General features: G+C 42.8%; 1 protein-coding gene across 1 annotated transcript in view; it reads left to right on the top strand.

The window, feature by feature from the left end:
* PARP1 (poly(ADP-ribose) polymerase 1) overlaps positions 1-17,454 on the top strand; it is a 115,906-nt gene that overhangs the window by 49,250 nt on the left and 49,202 nt on the right. Inside the window, exons 5-9 of the mRNA XM_082251639.1 lie at positions 7,635-7,731; positions 10,962-11,078; positions 12,577-12,753; positions 12,843-12,981; positions 14,777-14,917. Coding sequence (XP_082107765.1) covers positions 7,635-7,731; positions 10,962-11,078; positions 12,577-12,753; positions 12,843-12,981; positions 14,777-14,917 — 671 coding nt within the window. The remainder of the gene's footprint in view (positions 1-7,634; positions 7,732-10,961; positions 11,079-12,576; positions 12,754-12,842; positions 12,982-14,776; positions 14,918-17,454) is intronic.

A 17,454-nucleotide genomic window follows, 5' to 3' on the forward strand; every position in this document is an offset into this window, starting at 1 on the left:
AACTGAGAGTGTAAAATCTGGTGCAGCTGTGCATGGTATCCAATCAACTTCTAACTTCAGCTTGTTCAATTAAAGTAAATGTGAACCCTCACCTTATAAAACAAACCCATTCAATTTAAAATAGAAATGAAAGGCAAAACATTTGTATATACATACAAATGACAATATAAATACTTTTTTTTTTTTCACTTTTTTTTTCAGCACAAGTCTGATCATTGTAGATGAGCAGGCTAAGTTCTCAGCACAGCCAGAGAAGTGACCACACTGCTTCCCATGCCTAGCATAGTCTGTTTTTGATATTAGAGCAGAGGCACTGGCAATAACACCAGGGATTTTACACAAAGGAATCAATACAAAGAGAACAGGATACTTTTTCATACAAGTACATGGTACAGCAGCCACATATCGGGAATATAAAATGTTGGGTTTACATATTCTTTAAGTTTTGACAAAAAAAAACTTAAAGCTGATTGGATTATAGGCAGAGTTGCACCAGATTATGCACTTACAGTTTAGTTGCGTTTATTTGCTAATGCTAGCAGCATAAGTATTAAAAATAGTTAATGTGGTTTGAGACAGTTTAGTTCTGCTTTATAGCCCAGTTGAAACTTCGTTTACCATACTGGACCTGCTGCATGTTAAAAAAAAAAAAAATGTCATAGTACACAGGACTTTTAGAAAGCAGGGTCCTTATTCCCTGCTGCCGGGACCACCCCTCCCACTCCTAAGCAATTCTCGAGTCTGATTAAAGTGGAACTTTGCTTTCTAAAAACATTAAGGCTCGGTTTACATACAGGTCCTTCTCAAAAAATTTGCATATTTTGATAAAGTTCATTATTTTCTGTAATGTACTGATAAACATTAGACTTTCATATATTTTAGATTCATTACACACAACTGAAGTAGTGCAAGCCTTTTATTGTTTTTAATATTGATGATTTTGGCATACAGCTCATGAAAAACCAAAATTCCTATCTCAAAAAATTAGCATATCATGAAAAGGTTCTCTAAACGAGCTATTAACCTAATCATCTGAATCAACTAATTAACTCTAAACACCTGCAAAAGATTCCTGAGGCTTTTAAAAACTCCCAGCCTGGTTCATTACTCAAAACCACAATCCTGGGTAAGACTGCCGACCTGACTGCTGTCCAGAAGGCCATCATTGACACCCTCAAGCAAGAGGGTAAGACACAGAAAGAAATTTCTGAACGAAAAGGCTGTTCCCAGAGTGCTGTATCAAGGCACCTCAGTGGGAAGTCTGTGGGAAGGAAAAAGTGTGGCAGAAAACGCTGCACAACGAGAAGAGGTGACCGGACCCTGAGGAAGATTGTGGAGAAGGACCGATTCCAGACCTTGGGGGACCTGCGGAAGCAGTGGACTGAGTCTGGAGTAGAAACATCTAGAGCCACCGTGTACAGGCGTGTGCAGGAAATGGGCTACAGGTGCCGCATTCCCCAGGTCAAGCCACTTTTGAACCAGAAACAGCGGCAGAAGTGCCTGACCTGGGCTACAGAGAAGCAGCACTGGACTGTTGCTCAGTGGTCCAAAGTACTTTTTTGGATGAAAGCAAATTTTGCATGTCATTCGAAAATCAAGGTGCCAGAGTCTGGAGGAAGACTGGGGAGAGAGAAATGCCAAAATGCCTGAAGTCCAGTGTCAAGTACCCACAGTCAGTGATGGTCTGGGGTGCCATGTCAGCTGCTGGTGTTGGTCCACTGTGTTTTATCAAGGGCAGGGTCAATGCAGCTAGCTATCAGGAGATTTTGGAGCACTTCATGCTTCCATCTGCTGAAAAGCTTTATGGAGATAAAGATTTCATTTTTCAGCACGACCTGGCACCTGCTCACAGTGCCAAAACCACTGGTAAATGGTTTACTGACCATGGTATTACTGTGCTCAATTGGCCAGCCAACTCTCCTGACCTGAACCCCATAGAGAATCTGTGGGATGTTGTGAAGAGAGTTGAGAGACACAAGACCCAACAGAGCTCAAGGCCGCTATCGAAGCATCCTGGGCCTCCATAACACCTCAGCAGTGCCACAGGCTGATTGCCTCCATGCCACGCCGCATTGAAGCAGTCATTTCTGCAAAAGGATTCCCGACCAAGTATTGAGTGCATAACTGAACATCATTTTTTGAAGGTTGACTTTTTTGTATTAAAAACACTTTTTTTATTGGTCTGATGAAATATGCTAATTTTTTGAGATAGGAATTTTGGTTTTTCATGAGCTGTATGCCAAAATCATCAATATTAAAAACAATAAAAGGCTTGCACTACTTCAGTTGTGTGTAATGAATCTAAAATATATGAAAGTCTGTTTATCAGTACATTACAGAAAATAATGAACTTTATCACAATATGCTAATTTTTTGAGAAGGACCTGTATATGCGAATTGGATACGTTTTTAAAAAGGGTTCTGTGCAATTTTGGGTCTGGTTTAGGTGCAATTTCAACAAAAAATTTGCACCTGAACCAGTAAACCGAACCACACTGGACTCCCACACTGAAATCGCGGCTGCATAAATGCAAACAGAGCCTAAAGAAGAAGTATGGCCAAAACCAAGTTCATTCTGCTTACAGCAGGCTAAAGTCCGCTGTTGGTTGACGCCGGTCCAGGCTTGGGAAAAATCGTGACTATATGGTCGGGATCCACCCAGATGCCTGGCCTGGCACCTTGCATTGCTTCTCAGCAAGCCACTAAGAGCCAGAAATTAGGGAAAGGAAGCTGCGCTATGTGACACAAACATATGACAAGAGTCCAAAAAGTCCCAATGTTTGTTGTGAAATTGTTTGATTCAAAGTCCAATAAGGTAAGAATTCAGCCGAATTACCGACCGTGCAAAAAAATATATAGATTTACTGCTTACCAGAAGTAGCAGTAAAGTGTGCCTTGAATAAGGATTGACCAAGCCAGATGAAGAATTCCTCCCCAGCGATGGCCGTCCCGGGATCACGATATATTGAGTGAGTGAATAAAAAACAAATAAAACATAGCGTGATACTGTATATAATTCAGGTGAGTCACTCCCGAATGTGCCAAATTGGGAAAAAAGGGAAGGTGCTAATACAACCCACCACCAACACAGGCTGCTTACCAGATGTTGATATAAATTAGCCAATACAAGTATATTAAAAGATGATAGAAGCTGTGAATGCACCACCACCTTAATAATGTAATTACCAGATAGTTGTTAAATGAAGACAGATCAAAAATTAGCTCAAAGAGGGTCGTAAGGATAAGCCACCACCTAGATCCAAATGCAATTACCAGACAATGAAAATGGATGTGCATATAGAGTGACTTCCAATGTGCTGAGGACCCGCTAGGAGGCACCACCAAAACAATCTGCTTACCAGAGAACGGACAAGTGAATGTCAAATCTCAATTCCAGATGTCCCCTGGGAATAACGAAATCTCCCATACACTAACGGTCCCTGGTGGTAGAGGCCGACCCACAAAGATGGCTCCCTAACCTGCTGCTTATGGCTGTGACGAGCGAGGAGTTAATCCCATTTCATTCCTTGCACACAGGTAGAGAGAGAAGGGAAATCCTTTGTCTAAATTCCAAGCGTAATCTGTGATGGAGTGCTTCAATTTGAAATCGGATAATGCAGCAGAGGAGAATGTCACACCCCGGGGACACCGGCACTGCAACCTGTCATTGTCCTATCACCGATCCCCGGATGACACGATGACCGTCCCTCCGGTGTGCGCTCCGTCCTCTCCGTCTCTCCGCAGTTCTCTAGCCGGGAGGGGCGATCGGTTACCCGGCTAGAGAACTGCGGAGAGACGGAGAGGACGGAGCGCACACCGGAGGGACGGTCATCGTGTCATCCGGGGATCGGTGATAGGACAATGACAGGTTGCAGTGCCGGTGTCCCCGGGGTGTGACATTCTCCTCTGCTGCATTATCCGATTTCAAATTGAAGCACTCCATCACAGATTACGCTTGGAATTTAGACAAAGGATTTCCCTTCTCTCTCTACCTGTGTGCAAGGAATGAAATGGGATTAACTCCTCGCTCGTCACAGCCATAAGCAGCAGGTTAGGGAGCCATCTTTGTGGGTCGGCCTCTACCACCAGGGACCGTTAGTGTATGGGAGATTTCGTTATTCCCAGGGGACATCTGGAATTGAGATTTGGCATTCACTTGTCCGTTCTCTGGTAAGCAGATTGTTTTGGTGGTGCCTCCTAGCGGGTCCTCAGCACATTGGAAGTCACTCTATATGCACATCCATTTTCATTGTCTGGTAATTGCATTTGGATCTAGGTGGTGGCTTATCCTTAAGACCCTCTTTGAGCTAATTTTTGATCTGTCTTCATTTAACAACTATCTGGTAATTACATTATTAAGGTGGTGGTGCATTCACAGCTTCTATCATCTTTTAATATACTTGTATTGGCTAATTTATATCAACATCTGGTAAGCAGCCTGTGTTGGTGGTGGGTTGTATTAGCACCTTCCCTTTTTTCCCAATTTGGCACATTCGGGAGTGACTCACCTGAATTATATACAGTATCACGCTATGTTTTATTTGTTTTTTATTCACTCAATATATCGTGATCCCGGGACGGCCATCGCTGGGGAGGAATTCTTCATCTGGCTTGGTCAATCCTTATTCAAGGCACACTTTACTGCTACTTCTGGTAAGCAGTAAATCTATATATTTTTTTGCACGGTCGGTAATTCGGCTGAATTCTTACCTTATTGGACTTTGAATCAAACAATTTCACAACAAACTTTGGGACTTTTTGGACTCTTGTCATATGTTTGTGTCACTTAGCGCAGCTTCCTTTCCCTAATTTATGTTTTTATGCTTGTCACATGTTAAGTTGCTGCTATCACCTGTAGATATTAGCGCAGTTTCTTCCCCAATTTTTATTTCTAACTAAGAGCCAGAGCCAGCCCCTCCCACCTCCTCCTCAACCCAGTGCTACAGTGAGTACTGGAGGGGAGAGCAGAGAGCCGCTGACTGGCAGTCACTGCTCTCTGCTCAGAGGGGAAGGGGGAACTGATCGATCAACAGTGTTTGATTACTCAGTTCTCAGTGCAGAGCCGGTGGGGGACAGATGCTGCATCCACCTAGGTGAGTTTGATTGTTTTTTTTTTTTTTTGTTTTTTGGAAGTCCATACTTCTTGTAACTTTTTTTTTTTATAAATCCTTATGCAGCTGCTGTCAAAAAAAGGCTGTCTGATCAGTAACACTGTTCAGGAAATAGAAAGCTATGAAGTGATAATGTTACTTTTTTATCTATTTTGTTTTCCATCTGCAGTTGTAGGGTCAGTACTTACTTGGCTTTAAAATACGTCAGTTCTTTTGGCAGAAAAAACGCTCCTATAGTGTTTTTGTACTAGCTTTTAGCATGGTTTTCTGCTAGAAAACTCCTCAAAAATGCAAACTAGAAGGGATTTTTTACTTTCTGCCGCTAAACGCTGCGCTTAAAATATGTCTTTAAAGGTCTTTGTGTGCATGGACACACAGGATAACATTGAGCTGCTTCTACTAACAAAACCTAAAACTCCTGTAGAAGCAGAGTTTTTTTTAAGCCCAGGACCTGAAAGGGATGGACTTCTGATGTCCGTTAAAGCGGCCTCACAAGTAATACTTTTTTTTTTTACCATAAAAATGTTTAACCGCCTATTAACCCTTATTTTGCTCTAATCAGCCCTATTTAACTTCTTATTCTCAAAAAAATGCTTAATTGAAAATGTGTATATAGCTTTGCAATAATTTGTGCCAGAATCAAATTGTTAGTGGAATTTTAAACCGGACAAATTACAGAATAAAATGTGCACTTTATCAGTAGTAACACTGTTTGGTCAAAAAAGTGTGTTTTTGTTTAGTTCTGTTCTATTGTCTAAGGAATTTGGGAAAAAATATGCGTTTCTGCAATACAGTCCCCCAAAGAGCATTGTTTGTCCTTAATATATTTACTACCTTGTTTTCTTAAAGTGGTTTTAAACCGGTTTTAAAAGAGTGTTTTTGGGGGGGGGGGGGGCTGGGGATGGTCGTCCTACCTGTCAGAAAACAATAGAACAGCAGGGGAGATCGCTGTACTAACGTCAGATAGTACAGCGGCTCCTCCTGAGCTGTCAGTTTTTTTTTTCGTTCAGCGCTGCTGGGTTGAATAGAAAAAAATCTACTAGTGTGTACGAGGCTTTAGCAGAGATCTTGTCAGACCACTAGAGTACTGTGGCACTTGCACACCAGTGACCAGTATCCTAGATAACTTGTATATCATTTTTCCTTTGCTCCTATTTGTTCTCTCCTTTAAGATGCTGTAGATGAAATGTGAGTGCACTTCAACTATCCTCCTGTATGTAAATTTTGCCTTTGGTATGACTTAAGTGTGATATTTGATCTTCTGACAACAGAAATGAAAATATGACGATATATATGTATACAGTCTTATATAGACTCTATTGCTTACAAAACATGCAAAAATATTTCTGCTGAAAATCCAAATACACTACCCAAGACTTACTGTTAGTTCATGGTTTGCTGCAGGAGACAGTTTCAGGCTTGTGAATGGTTGCAAGGCATTGCAGTACAGTTTATGGAGATTGTGGACTACTCCCCAGGTTGGTCAGTGCTGCCCCCTCCATTTATCTGTTTATTTTCTCAGCTTTATGACAGGCCAGCTGCTTAACTTCATCACTTCAATAATGTGTTGACAGTAGTTTTGAATAATGACTGTATTAATTGGCCATTGAGGCACTAATGCCTTGTAATGTTCCACTCTGGAGGGTAGAAAATATCCATTTTGAGAGATAACAGGCCTCACAGCTTGTCAAGCAGGTATACTAATTAGGGATATAGTGCAGATGGGATCCATATTACACATCACAGTCTAGGGCCCTGTGCTTGTATGATCTACCAAATGTCCAGCATTAAAGCTGGACTCCAAGCAAGAACCTAAATACACTGATGAAATACATGTAACCAAGCTGGGTTTTTTTTTCTCTGCTAAAGGATATTATTCCTGTCCACACAGTTCTGAGATTTTACAGAGCTTCTCACTGCTGCACAAAGCTTTTGTCATACTTCTGTTTTAATGTCTGTTAAGGGAATTATTCCAAGAACCACACATTCACTCTGCAAATAGGTGTACATGTGGACTTTAAAGTGGTTCTAAAGCCTCAAGGTTTTTTTTTTTTTTGCAATCTATGCATTAAGGTAAACTTTCTCTGCTGCAGGATTCCCACATTCCCCCCTTATTCTTACCTGAGCCCGATCCAGCGACCTGCACGAGAGCAACGGCTCTTGCCGCTGTGTTCCTCACTCTGCAAACAGATAGCAGCAGGAGTCGTTGGCTACTTCTGTCAATAAACTCCGGTGATGATGGGGGGGGGGGGGGGAGGGTGCGGAACAGAACCAAGTCCCGCTGTCTGTGTATGGACACAGCAGCAGGGCTCGGGAGTGAGTCCTCAGGGGTGCCCCCATGGGATTGGGTTTCCTATTGGGGGCACCAGCAAGAGAGGAGCCAGGAGCTCTGATGGGGGACCCGAGAAGAGGATTGCACAGAGCATGTAATTATAGACATGATTATTATTTAAAAAATGTGCTTTTATAACCACTGTTCGAACTTAATTTTGAAAAGGAAAATACATTTTTTTTTTGTGATAGAAAGAGAAAAGGGGATGAGCTGGATGGATCTGCTGTGTCCAAGAAGAAACTAAAAAAAGAAAAGGAAAAGGAATCTAAACTAGAAAAGCTGCTAAAGGTAAGATGATTACCTATAGGTCATACTTTCATTGGTAGCTCTTTTAGGGTGATGGTAATTTCTTCTTGTCGAGGGACATGGGAAGTCTTTCATTGTTGGGTTATATTGCTGCTTACTAGAGGATTTGGCACTACCAAAAAAAAAAAAAAAAACCCAGGATAACCCCTCCTACTACTGGCTTGCCTCATTTTTTTTTTTGTCTTGTTCAGTTGGGAAGATTTATGCTAGCACTGTTTTCTTACTAACACGTCAAGATTTTTTTCTTCTTCAGTCAAGACTTTTCTCTACATCACAACTAGAAGCGCCTCCTTTCCATTCCAAATCCCTGGGTAGCCATTCTCAGTGTGGCTTTTGGAAGACTGTGTCTAGACCCTACTGGACTGGATATTGTAGGGATAGCCTGGAAAGGACCTTTGAGCACTGAGTTCTGCATAGAGCAGTTTTTAGACACCGTTCTAGTAAAATGTTGGATTCAAAGTACTTCCTGGATCTAAAGCTATAGCCATTGCTTGTCCTGTTTCTGCAGAATCACTTTTGTAATTAAGCAAAGTCAGTCCAATCAACAAAAGCTTCTTCAAATTTATAGGCGACTTTAAAAATGTTTTGTTTTCATGCTTGGTTTTCACCATGGAAGAAATTTATGCCATGGAACTGAGTGCGGACATCGTCTAATGGGTGGAGTGTCACATGTGCTCCGTGCTCTTTCCTGAAATAACTGCATAAGGGAAGCACTCCCCACTGCTGCTCTTGCTTTCAAAGAACCACAGTTAGTCTGCTTTTTTGGGGAAAGTTGGTGATGTTTTCTGCAAAAGTCATATGGCATAATATTCAAAACCCAACCATTACATGAGAAATGTAATCATTTTATTGATTTTACATACTTACAAATTTAGATACATACATTGCTTTGTTTGTATTGCGCAAGACATTACTGTGCTGTTCCAAGGCTAGCTGGTCAAAATCCATGAGGAAATCTTACTACTACTGTGGTTGACCCCCTGTTGAAAAAGGAAGTGGAATGCTCTGGCGCCTCCTTAGCACCATGTCTGCTTCAGAATCAAGATGGAGGCCATTCCTGATATCCTTATTGTTTTGATCCAGCCCAGCCAGAAGTGGTATGCTGACCTGGTAAGACTTCTGAATCCTGGGAGATGCTCCATGAGCTCTGCCAGATCATTAGGATCTTCTCTTTCAAGGACTGATTTGCCATCCTACTTAACAGTTGTTGGTTTTAACCGCATGATTGTTGGAGCCCAGGTTTTGAGACAATGGGGCATCTCTGAATCTTTTGATTCCTACAATACTAAAAGCTGGGAAGGCTACTTCCTGCAAGGCCAATTATCAGACAGGGGAGGCTTACTTCACATGGTGTGGGTCTCTCTGGGATGAATCTTCTTGTAGTCTGGCCTGTTCCAGCTTTTGGCTGTCAGCACTTTTAAAGGGCAAGTTGCTGTCCTTTCTATCTTCTTTCGGAGACTCTTGGTCCCTCACTCTTTGATTAGAACCTTTTGTACATGGGACTATTTCTGGAATTAGGACAGGCCGCAGGATGCTAACACTGCTTCTCTAGTTCCGGCTGCAGTCTTCGGCAGAGTGATATCAACTGCACACCATTTTCTGTATCCCTGCCTTCGGACCATATGAGTCCTTGCAGTAGCTGCAAGAGACAGAGACAAAGTAAAAGAGCTCCTGTTTGCTGTAGTGTACTGACAGTGGACTCCTGTCCTTTATCTGCTGGCTATTTTGTTCAGGTCAGTGCATTTCAAGACCACACTATACTGATCTGCTGTAACAGAGCAAGTGACTATTATAGGGGGCTCAGGACAACCCCCAAATGCATCCTCTTTAGCTGCACTGTCAAGGGGTATACACGTGCCACAGCAGGAATTATGCATCCTTTCATGTTTGCCTGCTGTAGTGACTGCCAAGCTTGACCCATTCAAGTGAATAGGGCCGCTCAGCAAGCACCTTGCAGCCTTGTGCAGTACACCGAACAAGGGGTTAAAGCAGGAGGTGAAGAGTCATTGTATCACCTCCTCACCACCTGCTTTAACCCCTTGGTCCCCGCACTAGCAGACTGCGATTGCGGGGTGCTTGCAGAGTGGCCCTATTCACCTAAATAGGTTGTGATACAAGGGGTAAAACTCCTGCCGCATAATGTGAACACCCTCGACTGCTGCTTCTGTAGCTTAAAGTGAAATAATCCCTTTAAGGCAGTAGGGATAGGAGGTGGTACAAACACAGCTCAGCTGCAGGGTTTTACCAACAACCTCAAGAATGAGCCCTGTAGGTGCCGCCATCAGATGCAACAAGTGTAGCAGGCACCGCTGCTTCCCTGAAAAGTGACCGGAGCGTGTTTGAGAGGTAATCAGGAGGCGATATGTCCCCTCCTCACCACCCGATTTAAACCTATTAGTGTCATGCAATGCACGTAATTGTGGCACGATAGTACAGCAGTTATAGGTCTAAATCAAGCAGCGAGGAGGCAACAATGGTCAACACTGTTCCCGGTGATCTTTAACTTCTTTCATATTGTTCATGTTAATCTCCACCTTTCTAAGGTTGCCTACACTTGCTTTAGGGAACCTCTTCTGGTTCTGCATAGCAGCTGTGTGATTTCCCAGGACTTTCTTGTTGCCTAAGGTTGTTTGGCCTTTATCCACAACCAGGACATTGTTTTCTGTCATCCTGTCCAGCTCCAGTTCACCAAGAAAGAAATTTATTTTCCTTGTTTGGATGTGGTCTGGACCGTTTGGCCATTTTCAGACACAACTTTGATCCGGCTGTGGCCGGGTATTTTGTGAACAGCCCAGTGTAGAGAAGGGTATAAATGGATACCATCGCTGCTGTGGGCAGGTGCCAGAATTACAGCAGAACCTGTATCATCCAGACAAACTGGATCTGAGAACAGAGCGATCAAACACAGCTGATTACTCAGCTCTCAGGGCTCCCTGAGCAGAGAGCTGATTAAAATGGTGCTAGGAAAATGGCAGTTATGTTGTGTTCACATTGAGCAAAATGTTCTACTTTTCTTAGTAATGCCTTTTGTGTCCATAAAGACAAATTGTGCAGAACAATTTGGAATGCGCAAGAATCTGTACCTCCCTTGAACCAACTACAAATGCTGTTACTATGCAGGCAATGTCTAAAGGTTAGCTGTTTTATGAAAGCTACTTTTTTGTTTTTAATTATGGATATTGAGCCCTGATTTGATTTTTGCCTTGACATAGGAACAGACAGAGCTTGTCTGGAGTATAAAAGATGAACTGAAGAAAGTTTGCAGCACCAACGATCTTAAAGAGCTGCTTATAGCCAACAAACAGCAGGTGCCGTCGGGAGAAACCAATGTAAGTATACTGAATGACTATTGTGAAATTTGCAGTGTATTTCCACTCTTGTGGCCCTATTAGGATTATTGCTACTGTACTTTACTATTGGTACATGTTCCTATTCACATAGCATAACTTAAAATAATGTAATTGCTGCCAGCCTAATTTGTGTTTTCTTTCTTGTAAGTTTGCAAAATTCCCCACAGGTCTAAAAGACTCCTGATGTGTCTCAATAAAGAGAACCTGTCACAAGGAAATTATCTCATAGGGGACTTTTTGTCAGTGGAGGAGATCTCAGGGGTCTAAAAGACCCTTGATGCCTTGTTATGAGAACCTGTAACAAATTTATCACAAAAAATAACTTTTTGTCCCCTATTTGATATAAATAAAGGCACATTGAAAGAAAAAAGTAAAAGGAAGTTGCACCTAAACTAAAACTTGTGGGCCTGTACACGCAAACACAACCGTCAGGGGCACTTCATACAAAACATCACTTGCGCTAAACATGTTGCATATCTCCACACATGCTACATTAAAAGCAATAATTCAAGGGCCATTAATTACAGGTAACTCTAATGTGAAGACCTGTAGGAGCTTTTCAAATGTTGCTTATGGAAAATTGAGGGTACTGAAGTTTGTCTTCCTAACAGGTGTGTGCAATTTTAAAGCTTGACGTGTTTGGTATCTATTAACTGGACGCAACCTCCTCAAATTGAATAATATATTGCATTTGTGTGCCCTAAAATTAACTTTCGTTAAATTTTTTTACTGAAAATCTTCATCTTGATAAACTGTTCCGCAAATATAAAAAATGTTTAACTACCACTATCTTATTATCTAGGGTTTCTGCTTTAAAAAAAAATTATATTTGGTGGTTTTAGCTAATCTTCAGGCTTAAAGCGGAGTTTCAGCCTCACACACTCACCTGTCCAACGGTCCAGCGATGCGGCCGCCCGAAGCCTCGCTCTTCTCCCTCTCTGCTCTGCGGCGTCAGCATCACTGGTGTGGGCACCGGGCTGTGACAGTTTGCGGCTTCACAGCCGGGTATTCACTGCGCATGCACGAGTTGCGCTACGTGTCGTGATTGGCCGGTAATCTTCTGGGACCTCTGACATGTCCCAGAAGATTGCAGGGAGGGAGGGGGAGAGGAGAACTTCCGCTCAGGGCGCCGCGGCGCTCCGAGTGGGAGCGGGTACCTGTCAAAACTAGGTACCCGCTCCCCCCCCCCCCCCCCCCCCCAAAAAATGACATGCCAAATGTGGCATGTCAGGGGGTTAGAACCACCTAAAGCGGAAGTTCCACTTATGGGTGGAACTCCGCTTTAAAATGATTTTTTAAATTATGTTCAAAAATTGCGACAGGGCTGGCAGTGAAAGGGTTCACCTAGTGGCAAAATAGAATTTACACATCCAGGGGGATCTTTTTTATGGGGGGGGGTTTTTTTTTGTTTGTTTGTTTGTTTTTTTTTTTTTCAAGCTTCCCCATAAGACCAACCTTCCTCTTTTTTTTGCTGCAGATCCTGGACAGAGTATCAGACGGCATGGCTTTTGGTGCTCTTCTTCCTTGCGAGGAATGTCAGGGACAGTTTGTATTCAAGACTGATGCTTATTACTGTACAGGGGACATCAGTGCCTGGACCAAATGTGTTGCTAAAACACAAACCCCCAATAGAAAGGATTGGGTTATTCCAAAGGTAAGGGGGGGGGGGGAGGACTTGACTCCTTATTTAGAAATATGGATTATAGAGTTCTCATTTTGGTTTTCACTGCATTATTAATCCAGGAGTTCCACGAAGTTCCATATTTGAAAAAGTTCAAGTTTAAGAGGCAGGACAGAGTCTTCCCTCCAACTGTAGCTCCAACACCTGTCAGCGCTCCAGCACCTGCTAAGACAGTAGTTAAAGAGGAAGTTGTTCCTGAAGGTAAACACAGCACTGGTTTGTTCTTGGGCTGCCTTGTAGAAAGATTCCCTTCCCTTTTACATTCAGCTCCGTTCTTCCCCATATTTGGATGTTTCTGCCCATCTTTTTGGTCTTCCACTCTATATGCTTGCTGCCTATCAGAATAGAAATAGTGGGGATAATCTTTATTTTAATGTGGCTCCCTACTTGAGTGTCAACTAGATTTCCCCCTATTTATGCAGAGATTTCCCCTCACTTCGATTTGCGTCTACAGGACAGAAAACGCTCCCTAATTGGACACAGATGGCAAACAAATCCTGATTAGGGCTTTTTAGCCGTTAAGTATCAAAAATGGAGGGGGAATTTACTGGCATGCGTTTGTCTGTAACCCCTAACAAACATTCCAAATTCACTTTGCTGAACTAGCACACAATTCAGATTGTTTGCCACTTAGTGGTTGTAAACCTAAAAATAGTAAACATGCCTATACTTAGCAGTTCTGTGTAATCCTTTTGCTCAGAGCAGCCCCGATCCTCTTCTTCTGGGATCCCCCGCCGGCACTCCAGGCCCCTCCTCTTCATCAGGTGCCCCCACGGAAAGCTGCTTTCCCTGGGGGCATCCGTGCGGGCTCGTTCTCAAGTCCTGCTGCTGCGTTTATTGACAGACAGTGGGACTCGGCCCCGCGTCCTTGTCAAAGAATTGTATTGACAGCAGCGGAAGCCAATGGCTCCCGCTGCTATCAATCTGTCTAATGAGGAGAGCGATAGCAGCTGGAGCCTCTGCGGTCGTGTACGCCACTGGATCAGATCGGGCTCAGGTAAGAAAAGGGTGATCTGGGGGGGAGCTGCAGCACAGAAGGTTTTTCACCTTAATGCTACAACAGCCTGGAGTGCATGTAAATATGATAAGTCAACTGGCTGGCTGTCAGGTGGAAGCAATCAGACAGTTGTACAGCCACTAGATTGCTTCCATATACCCCCGGTAATGGGGAGCCCACATCTTCCCCATTGACCCCACTATGTTTTAGAAATAAAGTTAAGTGGGGGAGGGGGGTGGATGTAAAAAAAAAAAAAAGTCACATCCAGACACTTAAAAGCCCCCAGAAAATGTTGAGCCTGCCCCAGTGTACATGCGCATACGAACATAATCGTGTCGGGGGTGCCTAAATACTTACATTCCATTTACACTACATACCGTGTATCCCCATGCATCCTAGAATGAGAGCAATGATTCACAGTTAACTGTGGCTGGTAGGGCCTTTAAAGTGTCGCCTGTGAGTTCTTGGCACTGAAGTTTGCCATTTCGCATGCACAATTTAAGGCTTAACATATTTGGTATCTTTTTCCTTTGCACAACTTCGTCTTTTATACTTTATCAAAAAATTGGGCATTTCAATTGCGTTTGTGTGCCATAAAAGTTTAACTTTAGTGTATTTTTGTTATTGAAAATGTATGTTCACATCGTGTAACATAAAAGTTTGGATCTACTAAAAGTTTGGATCTACAGGGTCTCTGCTTTCGGAAAATGTTTTTGGGTTTTAAGAAACCATCAGACCTAATTAGGTTTTTTTTTTTTTTTTTTTTTTAACGTGCAAAAACCCCTCAAAAGTGGATCTAACAGAATAAGGATTATTAGCTGATATCAGTTTGCTGAGCTGAAGGTCATAGTTGCAGGAAATCTGTCATTTTCTGGGTATCATTGGGGAGAGTAGCTGCAGGATTCTGGTTGAGGGTAGTAATGGGGAGTTTTTACTTCCCATGTTCCTATACAGGCTCTTCTCATGTTTTTGCTAATTGTGGATTTGCCTTCCCAATAGGCAAGCCGCTGACCAATATGGCTGTTTTGATTATCGGCAAGCTGTCCAAGAGCAAAGATGATGTTAAGGCCTTGATTGAAGAACTAGGCGGAAAAACGACTGGCTCCGCCAACAAAGCCACAGTATGCATCAGCACCCAAAGTAAGTACCTTTGTGGCTTGCATAGAGCCACCCCACCAAATTGAGTTTAGGTATTTCAGCTGAAGATTACTGTTAATGTTACAGCATACAAATCCTTTTTTTTTTTCTATTGAAATAAAAGGACCAAGGAACAAAATAGCACAGCATAGTACACAACAGAAAATACATAAGTGGTGTCCAGAGTATTAAACCACAGTGCCGACTTAACAATCAGATCTCATCAGGCTAAGTACAGTATTGATATAATCCTATAGCAGCAATGTCCTACAAATACATTTCTTTATCATATATCACGGGACACACAGACGGTAATAATAACACCTGGGTTATACACTACCTTTAGGGGATTGGACACTGGCAACCAATAGACAGGAAATTTCTCCCATATAGCTCCTCCCATACAGGAAGAACTTCAGTTTTTTTCACCAGTGTCTTGAAGGTGGTGGTCATGGCTGTTAAAGCTCTTCAATCCTAAGAATGAGTTCCCAGCTTAGGGGCGTTCTGATCGGATCCGAATGGCCAAGCACTAAAAGGATAGTACCTGAGCTTCGGCTTAGAAGACCCAAGGTTTTGCCTGTAATGTGACCCATCTGGGCGCTGGACCCTGATAAATGGAACCCTATTTTTTTTTTTATCCCAAGGAGTTAGCCAGCAGGGTACTCTACAGGTCCAAGGGTGTGGACCCCATTAAAAAGGGGGACCCGGTCCTTGAAGGGCCGATGACTGACAAAGCTCACCGTGATGGGTGAAGTTTGGATCCTTTAAGGATCCTGCATCGGGACTGGTAATTTTTTTTTTTGTTTTCCTCTTTTTAAAAAAAAAAGAGAGATCTGTATTGGACTGCAGTTTCTCCTCCAGCCACTAGAGGGCGCAAGTTCGCTCAGTAATAGCCTACTCCTGTATAGATAGGAAGTAGAAGGGCGGCCTTTTTTGGTGAACCATGTGAAGGATCTTATTTTTAGGCTGTTTTGAAGCAGCATTAGGGCTATATAGGAGCCTATATGCTTGGCGTATCCTGCAAAATCCGTTGGGGCCAAGTGCAGTTGAGTTGGTGCAGCATAGTAAACATGTTCATGCCTGCTTACTTGCATAGGTGCATTTTTTGCATGGGCACATGCTTGCATACATGTTTGCATAAACTCATCTTGCATAAATGCACGGACATGTGTTTTCATGTTGGCGTAAGCGCATTGTTGCAGAAATGCATACTTGCTAATTGTGTGGCTGCATGTTTGCGGGAACACGTGTTTGCATAAACGTATATTTGCATAAAACGCATGCTTACATAAACGCATATTGCATAAAAGCATATATGCTTATTTGCCTTGAACTGCATGCATATTTGCTTAATTGCCTTGATACTTAAGGATCCAGCAGATAAAAAGTTGGAATCCTTACTTAAAGCTTCCTTTATTGTCGCTGGCTCTACTGTTCAACCAGCTATAGCGGGTATAGGAGTTTGGCAATCCTTAAAGGATCACTTTAAAAGGGTGACTAGAAGTCTGCCTATTCAGGGGGAATCTTCTGAAGATTTGGCTGAGTTTCCTTACGCCTTGTGTTTTGCAGTAGGTGCCCTTAAGGATTCTATCCAACAGATTTTCCGAGTTGTTCTTCTCTCTGTTCATATGCACAGAGTACTATGTCTAAAGAATTGGTTGGCAGAATTACCTTGTAAGAAACTACGGACAGCTTTTCCTTTCCATGAGTAACGTCGCTTTGGTGAAGATATGGATAAATACATCCAGAAGATTTCAGGTGGAAAAAGCTAATTTTTGCAGGTAAAAGGAGGCTTAAATATCCATCTTTTAAAGCTCCAAGTGTTATCAGTATCTCCTAACACGTCAGCTTCTAAGCAGTTCCGATGGCCTTAGCCATCAGGGTTTAGAAAACCTCAAAATCAAGGTCAGAAAAAACCCTGGGTCCAAAGGCCCGTTAAAAGTGGTTCCAAATCCACTTTATGAAGGGGCGCCCCCACTCCTTCAAGGGGAGGAGTGGTGCAGGACAGGCGGGTCTTTTCCACAGTGGCACGGGGCTACATGATAGAGTTCCGAGAGTTTCCTCCTTCTTTGAATAGAAAGTCAAAGTAGAAGGCCTTGTTCCTGGCCTCTGAACATTTGTTGGTGCAGGGCGTAATTCTGGAGGTTCCAATTAGCGAAAGGTTCACTGGTTTTTACTCAAATCTCTTTACAGTGCCAAAACCAAATGGTGAGGTAAGACCCATTCTAGGTCAAAGCTTTGAACCAGTATCAGACCGTTTCAGTCTTTTCGTATGGGATCAATCCACTCTGTGGTAGCCTCTCAAAGAAGAGGAGATTTTCTTGCTTCCTTAGATACAAATTTTCAGGCTCCCTCAGAGGTTTCTGTGTTTTGCAGCAGGGCAGTCCCATTTTCAGTTTGACTCTGCCGATCGGTCTGGCCACAGCTCCTTGGGTGTTTACAAAAATCTTGGTCCCGGTGTGAGCTCTTCTAAGATCTCAGGGCATCTCAGTAATGGGTTACCTAGACCTGCTGATCAAAAATCAGTCAGGATCAGGTCT

This window comes from Pelophylax lessonae (genome assembly GCF_965119305.1).
Source record: "Pelophylax lessonae genome assembly, chromosome: 3".
NCBI lineage: Eukaryota > Metazoa > Chordata > Amphibia > Anura > Ranidae > Pelophylax > Pelophylax lessonae.